Consider the following 20334-nt stretch of genomic DNA (forward strand, 5'->3'; position numbering starts at 1 on the left):
TTAAATATATGTGTAATATGTACTATTCTCTTTTTCTGATATTTAAAAGGGAAAAGTATAATATTATGAATATGTTAATCATTTAAAATTAAAAAAATTCAGTATCCATATTATATATTATAAATTGCATTTTTAGGTTTTCTATCGAATTTGAAACAATTAAAAATGATGTGTAAGTAAATATATAGATATAAAATTATATAAAACAGTATGTGCATATAAATAGGGTTTCTTATTGTGTATATATTATGGAAAAATAAAACAGAGGGGCGTATATGTACTTACTTATTCATGCTTTTATGAAAGTCATTTCTCTATAACAAAAAAAGTATGTCTGTTCATAAAAGGGATGTTATTTGTGTAGGAATAAAATATAAGGGGATATGGATCGCGACTAAACTTAAGCATTAGCAATCGTTTTCTTTTCATTACTTTTTTATGTAATTATCTACCTATTTTTATAAAAATCGACAATAGTATTCTTACGAATTTATAAAGAGAATGCAACACATGAAAATTAATCATATAATTTTTATTTTTATTTTTAAGCATGCATAATGTGTATATATACTTCTCTCTAACTAGTGGAAAATAAAAATATGTGTCATGTCTAATCCCTTTTTAATTTTTAAAGCATCCTTTTAAATAAATTATAATATTTTTTAAAGTTAACATAATACATGAAAATAGTATATATATACGATTTAAAAATTGTAGAAAAAATTAATATAACGGTTTTCTATATCAATATATTATTACAAGGCACTAAAAAAATATATAATTGTTTTACTAAATTAAAAAGGGCAATATATTCAAATAAAAGCTTACACACAAAAATGTTATAAAGAAAATATATACTTAAATTTTTATGTGTTTTTTTTCATTAGCTTTTAAATCATAAAATAAGCACACACATGTTATGTATATTTTTTAGAAAATTTTTTTATTTTTCTTATAATCTGTAATTAATTAAATATCTTGTAAAAAATCATATTAGCAAAAGTGTGCATATTCATGCATGGTTTAAAATTATGAAAAAGGAAAAAAATAAAGATGAATATAGTGAAGAAAATAAATCCATGAATATAATGGCTAACCAAAAAAATAATAATACTATACCTTCATACCATGGTGAAATGATAAAAGACAATACAAAAAATGAAAACCTAAATGTAGAGAAAGAAAAAATGGATATTGATAAGTATCCTGAAATGAGTGGCATATCCACTGATGATCTTTTAAGTGATGTTGTAACAGAAAGTGATGAAGAAATAGAAAATGAATATGATGATAAATTTGAAAATAACGAAGGAGAATATAAAGACACACTTTATGAAAAATTTCAAAATAATGAAATAAATATTTTGTCTGATGAAATAAAAAAAAAAGAAATACAATTAGAAGAAAATAATAAAGATATATGGAAATTAAAAAAACGGTTTAGTAAAATTGAGAAATATATAATTTTGAAAAAAAAAAAAATAAATGATTTAAAGAAAAGGATTGAAGAAAAAAGGATATTAGAGGAAGAGGAAAATAAATTATGTAAAAATATAGAAATGAAAAATGTGTTTTTAAATAAAGAATGTAAAAAAATACGATTTGAAAGAGATAAAAATGGTGAGCAAATAATTAAAACGGAAAATGAATATAATAAATGTATAAAAGATATCGAAGAAATAAAAGTCAAATTAGTTTATAAAGAAAATGAATTAGATGAATGGATAGACAAAATACATTTAATACAAAAAGAAGAATTTGAAGTAGAAAAATGTAAGCTATTAAAAGATAAGGAAATTAAAAAGTTATCTCATAATCTTGAGAAGTTAAACTTAGAAAAAATAGAAAACGATAAAAATTTAGATAAAATAAAAACAGAAATTTTAAAACATAGTATAGAATTACAATGTACTATCAATGAAAATCAAGAAATGATTAAAGACAAAAAAAATTTAAAAAAAAAATGGGAGTGTATAGTTGATTCGATAAATAGTAGAGATAATACTATATTTAAATTGGAGGGAAATTTTAGAAAATATTTAAATAAAGAGAAAAAATTAAAAGAAAAATATGAGCATATGAATAATAGTCTATTGAAAGAAAAATTAAAAATTGAACAGATCGAAAATGAAATAAAAAGTAATCAAATGTCTTTAAGTAATATTCGAAAGGAGGAAAATGAAATCAACAAAAGATTGGAAGACTTAATAAGTGAAAAAGATTTATTAAAAAAAAATTATGATCATGAAAGTTTTTATTTTAAAGAACAAACTGAAGAAATGAAAAATTTAGAAATACGATTAAATGAGCTAGAGAAAAGTTATAAGCATTTATCTTTAAGCAATGAAAAGGCAAAGATCGAATTTGAAAATGCAGAAGTAAAAAACTTAGAACAAAAAGATTTAATAAATAAAATTGAAAAGGTTTTAAATGAAGAAGAAAATAAATTATCTCTTCTTATAAATAATATAAAAATAATGGATGATGAAAAATTTAAGTTATCTCAAATTTTACAAAAAAGTAAAAATGAATATACAATATTAGAAGCAGAAGTGCTAGGTACTGAAATCAAAATTAAACACATGAAAAATGATATTAAAAAAATTGAAAAAAATTTAGAAAGACAGAAAGAAATTATTTATAAATTTGATTTCCATACACAAATTTTAACGAAAAAACTCAACTCAATTTTGGGAAATAACACATTTGAAAAAAAGAAAGAAAATCAAAAAAAAGTTTTATCTTTAGAAAAGGAACTTAAAAAATATGAAGACATATTTAATACCCTTAATAATGAAATGAAGAGAATAAATATCGAATTAAAAAATATAAAAATATATCAAAATGATATAAAAATAAAAAAATTAAATAATAAAGAAATGGTAGACAAATTAAAATTAGATATAAAATCATTGGAAACTAGTTTAATTAATGAAAATAAAGAAAAGGAAAACATTATGTTGATAGAACTTAATTTAAAAATAGAGCTAGATAAACTTAAAGGGGTATTTGAAAAATATTTAAGCAATCTTAATATTTTAAAAGATCAGAAAAAAATATATGCTAATCAAGAAAAATTAAAAGATCAAGACATTAATGCCAATATAGAATCATTGAAAGTTATTATAAAAAATGTTAATGAAGAAATACATAAATTAAGTATGCTTGTATCAGATAAAAAAAGTAAATGCAATAAATTAGAAATAAATTTAGGCGACCCAATAGTAGAGGCGACTAATATAGAGGGTAGATCTTTAGGTGCAGAAGCGAAGGAAAGTATGAAAATGGGATTAAACAATGAAAATGAAAATAAGTGTATTTATTACAAAATAAAAGTAGAAGAAGATATAACAAAGTTAAAGGAAATATTAAAAAAGATTGATGATCAAATTAGTAAAGAAGAAGAAGAAGCTAATAATTTTGAAAAAACATTGAAAGATATTATGCAAACAAATAAAGTCTTTAATGAAAATATAAAATGTATAGATCCTCAACATAAAATATTTTTAAAAAAAAAAAATAAATTAAATAAAAAATTAAATGAAATAAATGATAAGATTGAACAGGTTGAACAAAATATTAATGAATATGATAAAAAAGGACAAATTGCTGAAAATCAATTTAATAATATGCTAGAAGACAAAACAAATATAGAAGAAAAATTAACAGTTTTAAAAGAGAATATAGAAAAGATGGGACATAAAATAAATGAAATTTTTGTCAAAATTGAAAGAGCATCCAACCAATTAAGAAATATTCTTTCATCACCCAAGCCTAAATATGAAAAGATCAAAACAACAAATGAAAACAATCAAAATGTTGACAACGCTGACAATGCTGACAATGCTGACAACGCTGGCAATGCTGATAATATATCTTTAGAAAAAAAGGTTTTAAAAAAAATACAAACAGAATCATTGAAAGAAAAATTGACACTCCTTTTTGAATGTTTCAAAGATTGTGAAGATAATTCAATAGGTAAGGAAATTCTTCAAGTGATAGAAACTTCGTAATCAGGGTGTAGGACAGTATAAATAAAATTATTTAATCATATATATACATTTATAACTATGCCACATTACTGTCCTTTGGTTATATATAAACAGATTTTCTATATATGCACAACGCCAAAGTGGCGTTACCCTTTTGTCATATTTCCTTTTTCCATATTTGATTCTACTTAATGAACATAAATTTTTTTACACTTTTTTTGAATTATACACTTATAAAAACATTGAGCAAAAGCAAATAAAAATTAGAATCCCCAATTGGGACTCGTTTAAAATAGAACTACGATATGATTTTAAAAAGAAAAAATCATGAAAAACATTTTATCTAACACTTGGTAGATATGTACTGAGCATATGATGCTTTTTATTTTTGTCTCGTTTATTTTAAAAGTATATTTTTCTAAAATTATGAAGTTAACAAAAAAAAAAATTAGGCATACATATGTATAATGCATGTGTGTGTGATGGAAAGGAATGTAAGTAAAAGCCCCCAGTGTGACAAAAAAAAACAAAAAAAAATGAAAAAATAAAATACGTAATATGTTTGCGATTTTATGAAGAAATAAAAGGGTGGTAACACAAATAAATATCGGATTGTGTAATTTTGCAACAATTAAGCATGATACAAAACAAACAGCAATTTATAAAGTGTATTCATTTTTTTACACGAAATTGATTTCGGATAAATTCAATAGATTTAATATGCAAAATAAAGCAATATAAGAATAGAATGTAATAGCATGACATAAAAAAATAAAATAAACGCTAATAGATAATATCTAAATTTACCTAATTAAATGAAATATAATAAAATAGAAAAAAAGGCGAATAGGGCATAAGAAATAGTAGATGAAAAACCTGCGCCCGTAGAACTTAAAGTCTTAAAAGTTTGTTCGATATCTGCTGATAATGCTAATAAATTAACATTATTATTTATTATATCATCAGTTTCCTCACCAGCTGGATCACTTACTACTGCAATTAGTGGAGAATTGTGATTTTCGCCATTGGGATTGTTATTTTGTGTGTTACGAACTTCTAATGCTGACAATTTTGTTTTCGATGTTTTTAATGTTTTTGTATTTTGTTCATTTTCTCTTAATTCCTCAACAATTAGTTTTTCATAAATTAAATTGTACTTACTAGCAAATTTATTAACTAAATCATCTTCTTCTGATGTTGCATCTGCATCGGAACTATCAATTAATTGGCCATTAACTAGTGACTTTTTGCAATATGTTTTAGCATCACGTGTAGGGGATGGTGTCATAAGGATAAATGATTGAATTATATATAATATTGCTGCTTGTGGTTTTAGTAATAAACGAACTAACATAGAATTATCACTTAAATCCATGAAAGAATTTTCTATAAGTTTTTTAATTCCTTCTTCATCGGTTTTATTGGTGGGTTGATCATTTTCAAATTTAACAATATTTAAGCTTTTTATCATATCTTTTACTAATTCAGAAACATCTTTTGCCTTTAATAAATCTGGGGATGATAATGGATTGCTTAAATTGGTACTACCTGCATTATTGGTATTGGTGTCCTTTGGTGGTAGTATATTTGTATTTTTTGATTGCATAGATGTGGTTGTGTTATTTCGTAATTTGGAATCTAATTTATTAGAAGCGTTAGCATCTTCGACTGTATTATCTTCTATATTTATTCCAGTCATGCTAATGAACGAATTTGCATTTTTTTGGTTGTGATGCTTATAATTATTTAAATTTGTGAACAATTCATCATTACTTAAAACTTCATTTCTCGATTTATCATTAATTTTTTTTATAATGTTTTTAGCTCTATAATTTGTTAAATTTTCATGAATTGATACTAGTCTGTCTACAAATCCTCCTTTTTCCAACAACTTAATTGCAAATAATGGGAAATAATAATAGTATTCCGAAAATGCATAAAATGCCTGGCTTAACAATTTTTCATTATTAATTTTTAAAATTCCAAAATTTTCATATGATAAACCATGAGATACTAAACTCGATGAACTTCCATTTCTTAGTTCACAAAATATTCCTGTAATTAATTGTTCTCGTTTTTTAAAAACATCTGAAATATTTTTAGACCATAATTTTTCTGTTATGTCTATAATTGAATCCCTTAAATCGGAAAGTAAACTTATCGATTCTTTATAAATTGCTTTTAAATCACTATCGACACAGCTTAGTAAAACGTTATAATTATTTATTATGGTATCAAATGTATTGGTTTCTTTATTTTTATCAATGAACGATTTTAATAAAATATTGCAATAAGTTATTTTTGAACGGCACAATTTTTTATAAGTAAATCGATGAATTAAGTTTTCATATTTCTCACTTGTACATTGAAATGATAAAGGGGCTTTGTCTTTTTCATATATACAAATGTTATTATATTTTACTGGTTCACATATATAATCATCGTTTAATTTGTTTTGTAGTGGTTCCATTATTAAGGTTAATACATCTTTTTCATTCAACAAATTTTCTATCATTTCTTCTGCCATTTTTTGGATTTCACAGGTATCTTCATTGTTATTGGCATTTTGTGCTGGGTTTACTTCAGGAACTAAGGGTTGCGAATTACTATTTCCATTTTTTATCAGCGAATTTACAGCATTTAACACTGCGATTATAAGTAATAAAGGGAGCAATATATTGTGTTTCATTCTTTATATAGTATATAAATATATATACACTTATATATACACCATTAATTTTTTTTTTATAAATATATAGTCTGTAATAAAAACCCAAAACTAAAAACTTCGGATGAGTTTTTTTGTTACATATGATTCTGATATGTTATATAGGCAAATATTGAATTTTTCTTTAATTATAATTTGAGTAAATGCAAAATGTATAAGTGTAGATTGGTTCTATATATTAATTAGGATAAATTTCTCATTTTTTGAATTAATTTTGATTTAAAAAAAAACCTGAAAATTAATTTTCATAATATATATATAAATATGGACATTAATTATGGTTATATAAAATGGAACATCGGGAAACAAAAAAATATATAATAAAAATAACGTAACAATAATAAAATAAAAAAAAATAAAATAAGTAATATTAAACAAAACGGCAACAAAATAAATAATAAAATTCGGAAATTAAACAGAACAAATCAATGCAAAGACATATGATCTGTAATATAAAATATAAATGAACTTTAAACTTGCTTATGTCGTAAATGGAAAACACAAATTTTTTTACAATTTTAAAATGGAAAATAGGGTAAAAATTAATTCAAAGGAAATATATATACTAAATAGCCATTAACTGAAAATTATGAATTAAAACATTACTCATTTTTTTACAACTAAATATAGGAGAAAACGGTGGCTTCAAAAAAAAAAGTGCAAGCTAAAAATGGAAATTAATATAAGTATTAAAAAAAATTATGTAAATTTATGAATGTGTAATAAAATTTTAGCTATTTTATATGAACAGTTCATAAAAAAAAAAGATTTTACTCTTCACAGTATGGATGAATAATATTTTCTTCTGACTTGTAATATATTTTGGAGCAAAATTTTACCAAATAATATTTTGAATACATAACCATAAAAAAAAATATATATATTAAAAAAAAAAATTATTAATTTTCAGAGAGCATAAATAATTTTTTTTAAGAGTATATGTATATGTTATTTTTTTGGGAAAACAACATAACAATTATATAGAAAAAACAAATAAGACTTAAAAATCACCAATATTAAACTTTAAAAGGAAATTTCAAATTAAATTTATAATATTGAGAAATTTAAATAATGTGTGAATCATGCTATAATTTACAAATTTTAACATAAACTTATTTTTATATTTGATTTATGTTTTTTCCTGTGTTTTTTTGGTGTAATATATATATTTATATTTTTTCTCATATAAAGGTGTTGTAATTAAATAATGAAACTAATCTATTGGGTCCGTTTATTGTTATTTTTTTATATGATGTAAATTAAAAGGATCAATTATATATAAATGATTTTTTTGTTTACATTTTTTTTTTATAAGACATAAAATATATGGGCAAATAAGCTATTCATTTTAATGTGATTATAATTAAGGTAAAAAATGTCCTTTCATATGCATAAATAAAAAATATTTAACATGCATGCATCGAGCTACTTATGAACTGGATTGGCAAAAAAAAATATATTAAGCATTACATATAAATAATAATGCTTTATAATATAAATAACCATAGCATTTTAAGGATATATTTTTTGGTGGTTTTCTTCTTTTTCTTCATAAGTTGTGATTCATTATAATTATGTATAATCACCAGAAATATGTTGTAATACAATTTTAAGACATAACATTTTGTTCATATTAATATAAAAACCAATGCTATTGAGAAGTCTTACTTATTACATTTTCAATTGCAATAAATATGATTTGTTTTGAGAATTAATATATATATGGAATGTAAATTTTTAAGGGAAATATTCACTATTTTTTTATATGAAATTTGTAATATTGGCTTCCATGTGAGGATATATATTATAATATTTACATATGGTCCACTGTAAGCCAAATAAAAATATATATATCAAAAAACAAATAGGGAAAAAACCTTAATGATAATACAATGCCCTGAACAGGTATAGGGGGCAATAGACATGCATATATTTATGCTTTTGTTTTCGAAAAGATACATGACAATAGCTGTTTTTTTTAAATAACTTTTTTAATGAAAGTTAAGTCTAAAAACAAATTTTATTTTGGGTTTAAAAATGGCTGTGTAATTTTTTATAAAGGTATTAATATATATATTTTTATTAAAGGCTCAATAAAATGCATAATATTATTGAGGCCATAAGATTAATGTGTGAAGTGAATAAAATTGGGGCAAATTAGATATTTTTTTATATCATATAATATTTACATATACTAATGGTTATTCAAATATGGAAATAAACAAAAGGATAAAATTGGATGTTACATATATATAAATATAATATTAATAATAAAATGAAAATATGTTGTGTGTGGCATATTTTATTCGACATTTTTATTTGCTTTACTTGCTAATCCTCATATAATTCTCCTTGCAACATTCTGACTACTTCTTTTCCATTAATAATTTCGTCTGATATTAAGCTAGCATATTCATATTGACATTGAGGACAGGATATATCAGTATTAGATTTTTCGGCTAAGCAATTTGGGCATTTTAATCTAGATACTATATAATCTAAATGCCCTTCATCTTCTAAATTTTGTAATATTACATCACTTCCTATTGCAACACCGTCTATTAAAATTTGAGGTAAGATTATTCCTTTTTCATCTTCTATTAGTAACCCATCATCTTTCCATTTATTAAACAGTTCTTCGTCTTTTAATTCTATAAAAAAGATAATTACAATAATATTTGTATGCTTATCATGTAAGTTAAAATGAACCGTGAAGAATGCTAAAATAGATAGTGTATTGGGATTATCTTTTCGTTTTTTGTTTACTTTTTGCTACTCCTGTGTCCCTATTGGAGTCTATTACAAAGTATAGCAACTTCTTACAGTTTAACAAGTTTTGTGCTCTTAGGGATGAAAAAAAAGATGATTTTATTCCACCGAATGATGTTGTAACTAAAACAATTTCCGCCTCTTGAACTAAAAAAGACAAAAATTTTATCTTATAATATTCATTATTATGCAATTATGTTCGTTTTTTTTTTCAATACATACCTATTGCGACGCCGTTTTGATCTAAAAAAATAAAATTAAATTAGAACAGTTAAGTAAATTTTAGAAGTTATAGTGTACGTTTTATTGTAATATTTTGCATTACCTTCGTTGTAATAGATATTCTCAAATTGATCTTGCTCATCAATATTTGCATCCACCATTATGATATAATTAAACAAATGTATATAAAGTTAATTTTATTTAATATTTTAATTGTTATGCATGCTAATTAATAAATGGGTTATATTAACATAGTGTTAAACATGCCAAAGCACACCTTTTTTATGGTCAGAAATTATTTATCTTTTATAAAACATTGTTTAAATAAAAGAGACTTAAGATATGTTTGTGTATGCGCTAATTTTATCTTTTCTTTATATTAAAATCCATGGGAGACTTTATCAACGGATTAATTTTTCATAATTATTTTTTGCATGGAATAATAATTATAAAAAATGTCATAAAATATGACGAAAAAAACAAAAAACGAAAAAAAATGTAAACAAAATGTTGTAAATGTAAAATATAATTAATATATACTATATTAAAAATACGAATTTGTTCTTTTAAAGAATTCATTTTTTGTATTATATGTGTGTGCATAAGACTATTTTCCATCTCCCCTTATGGGTCATTAAATTTGTATATGCTTTCAATAAAAATTGTATAAATTAGTTATACACATATTATAATAATATATTTATTTTTTAGGATAAATAAAACTATTGAGAATGTTTCTTTAAAATAATTTAATTTTTTTATTATGAAAAAAGTATATATAGTTGCATATTAAAAAAAATGTATACAGTTTAAATAACCAAACACATAAATTCAAGGAAAGGTAAATATCAAAAAAGTTTATAATTAAATGCTTTCATTTGTATATGAACATAAAACCATAGTTTTATGCTGTATATTAATAAAATATTGTTTAAGGACAAAAGAGAACAAAAAAATAAGCCTAGTCATATATATATACATGTTACTATTTCAACCAAAACAATTTTTTAAAATTTGTATAGTAAATATTATATACAATTAGACATTAAAAATCATTAAAATAATTTTACTTTGCTTTAAAACTATATAATTAGAATAAAGAATAATAAGAAATGTTATATATGCTTTACTATGCAACAAAATCGTTGTGTTTAATAATAAAAAGGGGGTTTCATTTTGAGTTATACTATAGTTATTATGGTATACCAATTATATATATGTCCCTATTATATAGTGTTTCTATAGTTACATGATTTTGATAGGGGAATATGGTCTTTTGTTCGTTTTCACAATTTATCATATTCGAAGAAATATTTAGTTTTATTCAAACATTTTAAATAATCCTTTAAAAAGTGATTTAATATATAACTTATATTTTTGGAAAGGAGTGAAAATACTATTGGGTACATGTTTTTTTTCGCTTTTTTCATTTTCTAACACAACCGGAAATTTCAACATATTTTTTTTTATATATGTATGTATATATGCACACTTAAAAAACATCAAAAATGTTATTTTATATATACAGATTCCTATTGTTGAAATAATTTTCACCTACATTATATTTAGACCTATAGTTTAAATTGTAATAATTTTTTAAAAAACTTTATATAAATGAATAGTTAATTTTCTATATAAATATTGATTCCGCTCTATGTTTTTTTATTTTTTTTATTTTCTCATTAAAAGGCGTGATAAAATAATAGTACGATAAAATTTATAATAAAAAATATATGAGCATACGGAATAAAAAATAAGCGGAATAATAAAATAGTTAAAAACCTTTCTTCGTATACTAATTAATTTGATTTGTATAAATTAGTTTTGATTAATGTAGAAACGAAAGGGAAATATAGCATTCTACTCTTATTAAAATTGTTTTTAATTTTTTTTTTTGAAATTTCATGATTTATTTTTTCTTTTGTCATATGATCAAAAAACACAAAAATAGAAAGAAAGCAGAAAAGCTGTATATATATTATTTTTGAATATGAAAAATTAAGAAAAATAATATTCTATAAATATATATATATGGCATTAATGAAGATATAAGTTTATGTAAACGAATGATATGCGTGAAACCCTTGTATTAAAAATGTGAATTTTGATTTTTATTTATGTAAAATGCAGAATATAAATTATCATTTGATAATTTAAAAAAATAAAGGCTTTTTATGTGTAACCAAATATAATCTAGCTATATTTGTTGAACATTAGAAATTAGATAAGATAACACAAAAACAAACTGCCATATGAAGAATTTTATGAATACTTTATGATAATTTTTTTAGTATAATTTAAAGAATATTATGGAATATACATTTATAGTATATGCTTATGCATACATATATGTATGAAACATGCGCAAATAAAGTTATTTTACTTATATAGTATCTATAAGTCAATAGAAGTATGCTTAAAAGTGAGCACAATTATAAAGAATAGCAACATATAAAAGTTTAATATATAAAAACAAATGGATTGATCAGGAAATATTTGATGTGTGGACAATAAAGGAATATACAACATATACTTGTATATTTTCTTCTTTATATGTCTGTGTGGATGTAATAAGATAAGTAAAAGACAAAAAATATATGTATAAATATACATATATATTTACATAATTTTTAATTGATTAACATCCTACACACATATTATAATAATATCCCCTATTCAATAAAGATGGAGCTATATGAAGAAGAAATATACGAAAAAGCCAGCATAAATGTGACAATAATAGTTAACGATGACATAAAAGATATAATAATAAAAAATTTGAATAATAATATGAATAATGATAGTATAAACATAAATAGCTATAATTATAATAATATAGATAAAATAAATTATTTTTCAAAAAATTCTGAACAGTCAGGTAAAAGTGATAATATTTTAACCACTTGGTTAAAAAAAATAAAAAGTACGTCATCAGCTATTATTTTTTGTGTAGATTGGCAAAATATTATTAATGAAAAAAATGAGAGTAGCAATAATAATAATGATGTAGAGTTTGATAAAAGAGAAAATATAGATTATAAAAATGGTGTAGAATATCAAGAAGATCCTAATAATGATAAGCAATATTTAAACGTGAGTGGATTAAGCGGCGAAGCAGGTAATCCATTTGAAAATAATAATGACGAATATTATAATAGTTACAATGGTGATAACACATTAAATAGTAGAACTGAGGATAGGGAAGAAAAAAGTAAGACTGATATAAATTTTATTAATAATGAAGAATATATGAAAGTAATGAGTAATGATTTAATTAAAAAGATTGAAGAAATAAATACAGTAATTATGAAAAGAAAAAAATTATGTAAAATAATTCTTTTAGTAATATTACCAGAAAATACCAAAACAACAGAAGAATATATTAAGTATATAAGTTTTTTAAATTCTCAAAATATTAGTGCGATATTTATAACACTAGGATTAAAAGAAATACATAATAAAATAATGAAGTTACAAAATTTATTAAAAGATTGTATAAATTCATTTTTTAAACAATATATAATAAGTTATGAAAGTAAAAGTGGTAAGAATGTTTTAGATTTTTTTACTTATAATTTTAAAAAGGCATATATATTAGAAATGTTGGAAAAATATGATGAAAGTATGAAAATATATGTAAACATATGTAAAGTTTTTTATGAACATATTGGTGAGCAAATATTTCCAAATAAAAAATCCTTTTTTGAATATGTAATATTTTTTAATTGTGTAAGTTTAAGAATGATATCTATATATTTATATTTTAAAGATATAAAAAAAGCACTTCATCATATTTACACTCATAATAAGATAATTTTTTTAGCATTGATGAATAGAGATGAATATATAAGTAATGAGCATAATAAAAAATTGGTAGAAATTATTAATATTTTTAATATTAAAGGTGATAAAAATTTTATTGATTGTATACGATATAATGAATATGATGATGGAAGGAAAGACAAGAAAATATTATATATAAAAAATAATAGTGATTGTATTAATGAATTTATAGATATTTTATACGATATAATAATAAAGGAATATGTATATTATAATTTGTTATCATGCATTTATTTTTATTTTTATAGAATTATTAAAAATTTTAATCTTAATATGCATGATGTAATAATATATGCAATTTATACCTGTTGTTGTATATATTATAAAATAAAAGCAATAGAGAAAAAACAAAAATTAATTAAAGAATTTCCAGAAATCAAAGTTGATAATTATATTACACTATCATCAGTTATGTCTTTATATGATTTTATTTTAAACATTTTAATAGAAATATTTAGAGTTATAAGTACAAATAAAATAACAGATTTAACAAGAATTATTATATATCTTTTATCTATTATTTATTATGAAAAAGGAAATTATGTATTTGCTTTGTATCTGTTATTACAATTTTTCAAGGACGAAACAGGGGGAGTAATATTTAACTATATCAATGTAGATATATTGAAAAATATGGAATGCGAACTTGATACGTTTTATTCGGACCTTCAAGATTTTGCTGAAACTCGGATCTTTCTTAAAATAGGGTATGTTGTTGTCAATGCTTATTTTATTTTATGTGCGTGTGCATGTATTTAGTAGTTCGTGATGTAGTTGAAATGTGATAATTGTGCTTTGTGCAGTTTATTAATTTTGAAATATTTTTTTCCCTTCGTTGTAGGAATAGAAATTCCAATGAGCCTATGCTATTTTTGATGATAATATGCTTAGGAGTTTTGCTTAATCATAAAAAAGTAGGAACAAATGTGGATGAACAAGCAATGTCAAACGAAAATTTTAATATAAAAAGCTATGAGAAATTATTTATTGAAATTTGCTTTGAATATATAAATTGTTTAATTAAAAATAAAAAGGAAAAAGAGAAAAAGGAATTCAATGAATTTATAAAAAAGTATTTTAAGTTTGTAAATAAGGAGAATGTGTCTACTCCAATAAATATTAACATATCTATATGTGATGTTTTTTTCAAATTATATTATTTAGTTGACAATAATATAAAAATATTTTTAAAAATAAAAAATAAAAATAATTTGAATTTTATATATTTACCATTTATTGGTATATTAATGAATAAAGAAATATGTTTTTATAAAATAAAATATTCAAATTTTTATGATGGATATGTATATTCATCTTGTGAATTAATAAAGAATAATAATGAAGAACATTTTTTATCCGATTTTATAAATAATAATGAAATAGTTACCGAATCAGATCAATCCAATAAAATTAAAAATGTCTTTTTTTTAAATGAAAAAAATATAATGAATATGAATATCGAAAATGGGAATAAGAACACGATAGATATTGAGTATGTCCAGTTATATCTTTATATATATAATAATATTATTAAAATAAAAATTGATAAAATACATTCTTATATGTTAAAAAGGAAGTATATGAAAATAGTGCACACAAATGATTTGAGCAATTATGAGGAGGAGCAAAATAGTAGCAATAAACTTAATACTCTTTCAAAGGAACAACATAAAAATGAAAACGTAAATGAATATGAAGAAATAAAGAAAGAATATTCAAAAGATGATATGATAATAGGAACGGAAAATAAAATAGTTGATTCAAATGCTAAGGATAAAAATAAAAGAAAAATATTCGAAATAAAAGAATGTGAAAATGATAAATCTGAATTTTATAAATTAAAAGATGGAATATATTTAAATAAATATGAGAATAAAATAGTGCGTAATAAAAATAAATATATTTTTTCAAATTTAATAAATAAATATGTAAATTATTTTGTTTATACTAATAATAATATTCTCTATATGAATGAATTTAATATTGGATATATATATATTAGTTATTCAAAATATATAACAGAATTTGAATTAAATTTTAAGTATGAAATTGAAAATTCTAAAAATACATATTTTTATTTATTAGTAAAACGAGATAATGTTTTAGGTATTGAGCGTGTTAGTGATGGTAAGGAAGTTTCATTTTTTGGAAGTAAAGACATTTTTAAATATGTAGAACGTGAAGAATCAAACTTATACAAATCGAAGGCTTATAAGGATTATTCGGAAAACGAGAGTAATGATAAAACTTGTATGCAAAGCAAATCGAAATATGAAGAAAAAAATTCAGAATGTACTATCACAAACGATTGTGTAGAGAGTCCAGTTGAAAATTTTGTGATAGACGAAAAAATACATGAATTATTTCGAAAGAAAGAAGAGTATATACATAACGAAACTGTAGATAAAAAAAATTGTGAATTTTTTTTGTTTGAAATAAAAGGAAATAAATTTGATAACAGTTCATCGCAAAAAAAGATAAAAACTTTACATGGGAAAAGCAATTTTTGCAATGGGCCCTCTATGGTATATAAAATACAAACAGAAAAAAAAGAAAATAATAAAAAGAAAAAATTTATGTTTGATGTAAATTATAATGAGAAATTAGTATGCATACCATTTCTTTTATATACAAATGAAAAACATAAAGTAAATATAAGAATAGAATTTTCTTTCACGAATAATAATTTTAATGATAATATTGGGTATTCTATACATTATTCAGTAATCCCATCTATAATATCGATGGTTACTAGTGTTAATATGATGGAAGACAAAAATAAAAGTCCTAGCATGTTGAAAAATTCAATGATTGGTTTCACTGAAAAGGGTGTAACAAATGAAATGGCTAGTTCAGTAAGTGATATAAATAAGGAGAGCACAAAAGAAGAAGTAAATTTTAACGATAATATTAAAACTGACAGCATGTGTAATAATAATGAGATAAACAATTTGGATAATATTGAAGGTATGAACTATTTCTATTACTACATATACATATATAACAACAAAAATAAGAGTATAATAATTAAAAGTATAACTAACGGGATATTAGATGATATTGTAAAAGTAGGTGAAAAAAGTACTTATTGTAATTTGATAAAAATAAATAATCAAGAAAAAGTTAATTTAGAATACCAAGTGAATTATAATAATTTATATTTTCCATTTAATAAAATATTTGAAAATGTGGTTTTTACAAATTATTTAAAAATGCCACATGAAGATATAGGATATCATATGAAAGCAATAAATAATATAAATAATGATAAAAAAAGTAAAATAAGAATAGAATTAAATTATTCGAAAATAGTAAAATACAATGAATGTTTTACGGTTGAATCTGTTATAACAAATGAAGCAAATATTACAGAAGAAGTTATTATATTTTTATATGATAAGAGAAAAAAGAAAAAAAAGAAAATGGAAGAAATTGAACAAAAAAAAAAAACAAGTAGTTTTAATAATATATATTTTGATCAATTTAATATTACATATAATAAAAAAAGTCAAGAGTTGTCTTATAAACAAAATAGTTATACATCCTACAATTCAGATTCAGATGATAATTCTTTATATTCTTCAGAAGATTTAGAAAACATAAATTTAGAGGAAAATAATAATGATATCAATGATTTTGAAAAAAAAGGAAACAAAAAATATGTAATTAATGGAGTTAAAATGATGAAAAGTATTTTATTACCTTATCAAACATTTCGATTGAAATGGTCTTTTGTTGCTTTTACTTATGGCTTTTTAAAATTGCCTAATGTGTTAATACAAAGAAAAACAAAAATTAAAAATAATGTAAATGTATTTTCTTCGGAAAATATTGAACTATTCGTAATATAAGGTTTTCTTCGATACTGGTTATACCCATATTTGTTTATAATAATTACAAAATATGTTTTTTTTTTTTTTTTTTTTACAAATTTGTGTTTCATCTGTTTTATGTGTTATTTATTAATAGTTTATTGTTTTTATAATATACAGATTTCTGTGTAATTTTCATTTTTTCCACCGCATTTCTTTCGTTTTTTTTTTTATTCTTGTTAAACACGTTGGTGTGTTTTATTGTCATATTGTGTAATCAATTAATTTTTTCATTTAAATATGGAGGGAAAATGGAAAACTAGCAAAAGTAAATACGAACAAAATAAAAAAAAAAATAATAAATTAAGATTCTTTCAATTTAAGGTGAATACTATTAAAATATAATTCTATACAATTTTGTATTTTTTTTTTTTCTATATCCCATGAGAATATAGAGCATGGGCTTTTCTCATCCTGATATTATATTGGCATGCAAAAAATTAATATACATATATAATGATTATTTTTTAATCTGTCATTTTTTTAATACAAATTTAATTATTGGGAAATATATAAATATATTTTTTATTTAATGGCAAACTCATGGAATTAATATATATTAAAAAAAAAGTAATATAAAGAGCATATATAATTATTACGAAAATTTTTTGTAAAATTGATAATTTTTAAGTATTTATATTTGTTTTGATAAAATTAATTTTGTCCTTAATGTAGCCAAAATTAGCACAATTTTTGAACAAAATTGGAAAATATGTTTTATTATTTTTAGGAAAAATAGATAGTTGTAACATAATATATTGTTAAGGCGGGGAACTTCACAAGGAGAAAACGACGTAATTTAAATAGTTACAATGTAATATATATATGTGCATATATATGTAGCAAGAATATTTTCATATGTATGCTTGTAGGGAAATTAAATTCACGTTCCTTTTTCTTTTTTTAGTGCCTGTTCGATTCGGCTCTGTTTCTTTAGGCTACTTTTATAATTTGTCTTCTTATTTTCATTTACTTTTCTAACTTTACATTTGGTTAATAAAATATTTTGAGAAAATGCCGCAATGGGGTGCTGGTAATTCAAGAGCTATCGAATCAAGGATGAGGAAGAAAATGGAAAAAGATCGAAAGCAGAAAGAATTGGAAGAAAAACGATTAGATGAATATTGGAAAGACGATGATAAAAAAGTTCAAGCAAAAATTCAAAGAAAAGTATAATTCTATTCATACTTCATTTTTAATACTAGTGTAATTGTTATACTTGGTCTTTTTTGTTTAAACCATATAATTTTTGCATTCTCTATATATTTCATTTTTATAAAAAATGTAAAATAAAAAAATATATGTAAAGGTTTCGAGTTTTAAATTTTGATAAAATTCAAATTTACACTTTTAGATCGAAGCTGAAAATAAAAAACAACAAAAGTTGGACAGGAAAAAGGAACTGAGAGAATTGTATGGCGAAGAAGAAAAAGCATTAAAGACAAACAAAGAGAGTGTAAGTTTTTCACATAAAAAAAACAATAAAAATAGTAGCAATAATAATGACAGCTTTCATTTGCTTGAATAATTATGTGTCTCTTTTTAATTTACTATTCTTTTTTTTTTTTGAAAAACAGAAATCCGCAAATACAAAAATAACGCAAGCTCAGATTTTGCAGAGATTGATAGAAGAGAAGAAAAAGGAAATGAAGGACGAAAAGAAAAAGACGGTAAGAATATATTCGCAAATATATTTTTCATCCCTTTTAATAATTAACAATATAAAAAAGTTGTAAAGATGGATAAAAAATATATATACAACTGAAAATATTACATTATTTTGTGATATATGCATATTTATTTATTCATTTGTTCGTTTATGATTTGTTTCTTTTTGAAGGGAAACGTAAATGTTCATGAAATGGAATTGGAAGATAATATCAATCATATTATTAGGGACGAAATGAATAATTACGATGAATGCATAAATGGTAAAAAAAAATAATTAAGAAAATGATGATATTCTACATATTTGTATGCTCTTTAAACTATAATGTATGGAGAATGGTTAGGGTTATTTACTATGTTATTCATTTTTTATTTTTGTTTAGCTACTGGAATTGATAATATCATTAGCTCTTTGGGAAATGTGTCGTTTGAAAAAACGAAAAAGGTGAAAGCGGTAAGCAGAAAATGGCATAACAACTTTTATCTCGTTCCAGTTTAAACCTATTTAATCGTGTTTCTACATATTCGCTACATTATTATTTCCCCCGAATTAGGCTTATAAAAAATATGAAGAAGAGAATTTACCACTTGTAAAGGAGGAGTACAAAAACTTGAAGTTATCACAGTATAAGCAGATATTATGGAAAAAGGTAAGGGCAATATACATTATGGTGTCAAGCTAAATAAATATGTGTGTATATTAGATATATTTATGGCTAAATACAATATATGTATATGGTTAATTATTTATAGTTCAAAAAATCAGCTGATAACCCAATGAATCAAAAGGATTAAATTAAAATGATAATAATAATATATAGGGGAAAATGCTCACAAAAATTGATATAAAAAAGTGGATAGTATTTTTTGCTTGTATGTTATACGAAGGATTATATATGTATTAATTGTTAACTCAATATTTATGGCCCTTTAATTTTTTTGCCGCTTTTTATATATAATTTATTTTATATTTTATTATGATAAATATGATTATTATTTTTTTTGTTTTATTATGAAAAAAACATCACGATGCGAAACACCAAAGTCCGTAGGAACTCGACGCAGCTATATATGCGTAATACGCAATTAAATATGTATTAATATATTTTATACCTTGTGAAAATAGCATTGTTATTATATATATATGCGTTTCTTTTTATTTTGGCATTTTTATACATATAGTCAACTGTCACACGTATTTCCCATTATTAAACAGCGATTTTTTTAATTTAGAATATAA

General features: G+C 22.2%; 5 protein-coding genes across 5 annotated transcripts; 3 read left to right on the plus strand and 2 right to left on the minus strand.

Moving 5' to 3' along the window:
* Positions 1-1031: 1031 nt before the first annotated feature.
* On the plus strand, positions 1032-4013 carry PCHAS_0936000 (conserved protein, unknown function; the record flags this gene model as incomplete). The annotated part of the gene is made up of 1 exon (XM_736784.2): positions 1032-4013. One exon carries the CDS (start codon positions 1032-1034, stop codon positions 4011-4013), a length of 2982 nt encoding a protein of 993 aa, XP_741877.2.
* Positions 4014-4803: 790 nt separating this feature from the next.
* PCHAS_0936100 (GPI-anchored micronemal antigen, putative) lies at positions 4804-6681 on the minus strand (the record flags this gene model as incomplete). Its single annotated transcript, XM_736785.2, has 1 exon — positions 4804-6681. One exon carries the CDS (start codon positions 6679-6681, stop codon positions 4804-4806), a length of 1878 nt encoding a protein of 625 aa, XP_741878.2.
* A 2370-nt stretch (positions 6682-9051) lies between these two features.
* On the minus strand, positions 9052-9872 carry PCHAS_0936200 (conserved protein, unknown function; the record flags this gene model as incomplete). Its single annotated transcript, XM_016798210.1, has 4 exons — positions 9052-9371; positions 9487-9636; positions 9712-9732; positions 9815-9872. 4 exons carry the CDS (start codon positions 9870-9872, stop codon positions 9052-9054), a joined length of 549 nt encoding a protein of 182 aa, XP_016655449.1.
* Positions 9873-12396: 2524 nt separating this feature from the next.
* On the plus strand, positions 12397-17405 carry PCHAS_0936300 (conserved Plasmodium protein, unknown function; the record flags this gene model as incomplete). Its single annotated transcript, XM_016798211.1, has 2 exons — positions 12397-14261; positions 14396-17405. 2 exons carry the CDS (start codon positions 12397-12399, stop codon positions 17403-17405), a joined length of 4875 nt encoding a protein of 1624 aa, XP_016655450.1.
* Positions 17406-18440: 1035 nt separating this feature from the next.
* On the plus strand, positions 18441-19889 carry PCHAS_0936400 (coiled-coil domain-containing protein 124, putative; the record flags this gene model as incomplete). The annotated part of the gene is made up of 7 exons (XM_016798213.1): positions 18441-18596; positions 18781-18882; positions 19004-19096; positions 19267-19357; positions 19478-19548; positions 19649-19744; positions 19848-19889. The coding sequence occupies 7 exons, from the start codon at positions 18441-18443 to the stop codon at positions 19887-19889; spliced, it is 651 nt and encodes a 216-aa protein (XP_016655451.1).
* Positions 19890-20334: the final 445 nt, after the last annotated feature.

Source organism: Plasmodium chabaudi (genome assembly GCF_900002335.3).
Source record: "Plasmodium chabaudi chabaudi strain AS genome assembly, chromosome: 9".
Classification (NCBI taxonomy): domain Eukaryota; phylum Apicomplexa; class Aconoidasida; order Haemosporida; family Plasmodiidae; genus Plasmodium; species Plasmodium chabaudi.